Source organism: Colobus angolensis, unplaced genomic scaffold (assembly GCF_000951035.1).
Source record: "Colobus angolensis palliatus isolate OR3802 unplaced genomic scaffold, Cang.pa_1.0 Scaffold84, whole genome shotgun sequence".
Lineage (NCBI taxonomy): Eukaryota > Metazoa > Chordata > Mammalia > Primates > Cercopithecidae > Colobus > Colobus angolensis.
In genome coordinates this window covers 1,104,957-1,106,960 of record NW_012122265.1, presented here as the reverse complement: position 1 = coordinate 1,106,960, position 2,004 = coordinate 1,104,957, and the positions used below count along the sequence as shown (strand labels likewise).

General features: G+C 53.9%; 1 protein-coding gene across 1 annotated transcript in view; it reads right to left on the bottom strand.

Annotated features, from left to right (window-relative positions):
* MUC5AC (mucin 5AC, oligomeric mucus/gel-forming) overlaps window positions 1-2,004 on the bottom strand; it is a 42,588-nt gene that overhangs the window by 16,126 nt on the left and 24,458 nt on the right. The window contains exons 33-39 of the mRNA XM_011930145.1: window positions 1,899-1,995; window positions 1,703-1,821; window positions 1,334-1,510; window positions 1,103-1,198; window positions 624-862; window positions 467-513; window positions 247-356 (exon numbers count right to left, since the gene is read on the bottom strand). Coding sequence (XP_011785535.1) covers window positions 247-356; window positions 467-513; window positions 624-862; window positions 1,103-1,198; window positions 1,334-1,510; window positions 1,703-1,821; window positions 1,899-1,995 — 885 coding nt within the window. The remainder of the gene's footprint in view (window positions 1-246; window positions 357-466; window positions 514-623; window positions 863-1,102; window positions 1,199-1,333; window positions 1,511-1,702; window positions 1,822-1,898; window positions 1,996-2,004) is intronic.

Below are 2,004 nucleotides of genomic sequence, written 5' to 3'. Positions count from 1 at the left end.
CTGGTTGTAGAAGCAGAGGTTGTGCTGGTGGTGGGAACAGGGCTGGGAGTAGTTCCAGGACTAGAGTTTCTGCTGGTTGTAGGAGCAGAGCTGGTGCTGGTTGTAGGAGCAGAGCTGGTGGTGCTGGTTGTAGGAACAGAGCTGATGGTATGGGTGGTAGGAACAGGGCTGTGAGTAGTTCCAGGACCAGAGGTTGTGCTAGTTGTAGAAGCAGAGGTTGTGTTGGTGGTAGGAACAGGGCTGGGAGTAGTTTCAGGACGAGAGGTTGTGCTGGTTATAGCAGCAGAGGTTGTGCTGCTTATAGGGGTAGAGGTTGTTCTGGTTGTAGGGGCAGAGGTTGTGCTGGTGGTGGGAACAGTGCTGGGAGTAGTTCCGGGACTAGAGGTTGTGCTGGTTGTAGGAGCAGAACTGGTACTGGTTGTAGGAGCAGAGCTGGTGGTGCTGGTTGTAGGAGCAAAGGTTATACTGGTGGTAGGAACAGGGCTGGGAGTAGTTTCAGGACCAGAGGTTGTGCTGGTTGTAGAAGCAGAGGTTGTGCTGGTTATAGTGGCAGAGGTTGTGCTGCTTGTAGGGGCAGAGGTTTTGCTGCTTGTAGGAGCAGAGGTTGTGCTGATGGTGGGAACAGGGCTGGGAGTAGTTCCAGGAATAGAGGTTGTGCTGGTTGTAGGAGCAGAACTGGTGCTGGTTGTAGGAGCAGAGCTGGTGCTGGTTGTAGGAGCAGAGGTTGTGCTGGTGGTAGGAACTGGACTGGGAGTAGTTCCAGGAATAGAGGTTGTGCTGGTTGTAGGAGCAGAACTGGTGCTGGTTGTAGGAGCAGAGCTGGTGCTGGTTGTAGGAGCAGAGGTTGTGCTGGTGGTAGGAACTGGACTGGGAGTAGTTCCAGGACCAAACGTTGTGCTGGTTGTAGAAGCAGAGGTTTTGCTGGTTGTAAGAGCAGAGGTTGTGCTGGTGGTGGGAACGGGGCTGGGAGTAGTTCCAGGACTAGAAGTTGTCCTGGTTGTAGGAGCAGAGGTTGTGCTGCTTGTAGGGGCAGAGGTTGTTCTGGTTGTAGAAGCAGAGGTTGTGCTGGTGGTGGGAACAGAGGTGGGAGTAGTTCCAGGACTAGAGGTTGTGCTGGTTGTAGAAGCAGAGGTTTTGCTGGTTGTAGGAGCAGAACTGGTGCTGGTTGTAGGAGCAGAGGTTGTGTTGGTGGTAGGAACTGGGCTGGGAGTAGTTCCAGGACCAGAGGTTGTGCTGGTAGTAGAAGCAGCGGTTGTGCTGGTGGTAGGAACAGGGCTGTGAGTAGTTTCAGGACCTGAGGTTGTGCTGGTTATAGCGGCAGAGGTTGTGCTACTTGTAGCGGCAGAGGTTGTGCTGGTTGTAGGAGCAGAAGTTGTGCTGGTGGTGGGAACAGGGCTGGGAGTAGTTCCAGGAATAGAGGTTGTGCTGTTTGTAGGAGCAGAACTGGTACTGGTTGTAGGAGCATAGCTGGTGCTGGTTGTAGGAGCAGAGGTTGTGCTGGTGGCAGGAACTGGGCTGGGAGTAGTTTCAGGACTAGAGGTTGTGCTGGTTGTAGAAGCAGAGGTTTTACTGGTTGTAGGAGCAGAGGTTGTGCTGGTGGTGGGAACAGGGCTGGGAGTACTTCTAGGACTAGAGGTTGTGCTGGTTGTAGGAGCAGAGGTTGTGGTGGTGATAGGGGCAGGGCTGCGAGTAGTCTCAGGACTAGAGGTTGTGCTGGTTGTAGCAGCAGAGGTTGTTCTGCTTGTAGCGGCAGAGGTTGTTCTGGTTGTAGAAGCAGAGTTTGCGCTGGTGGTGGGAACAGTGCTTGGGGTAGTTCCAGGACTAGAGGTTGTGCTGGTTGTAGGAGCAGAACTGGTGCTGAATGTAGGAGCAAAGCTGGTGGTGCTGATTGTAGGAACAGAGCTGGTGATGCTGGTGGTGGGAACAGGGCTGGGAGTAGTTCCAGGAGCAGAGGTTGTGCTGGTTGTAGAAGCAGAGGTTGTGCTGGTGGTGGGAACAGGGCTG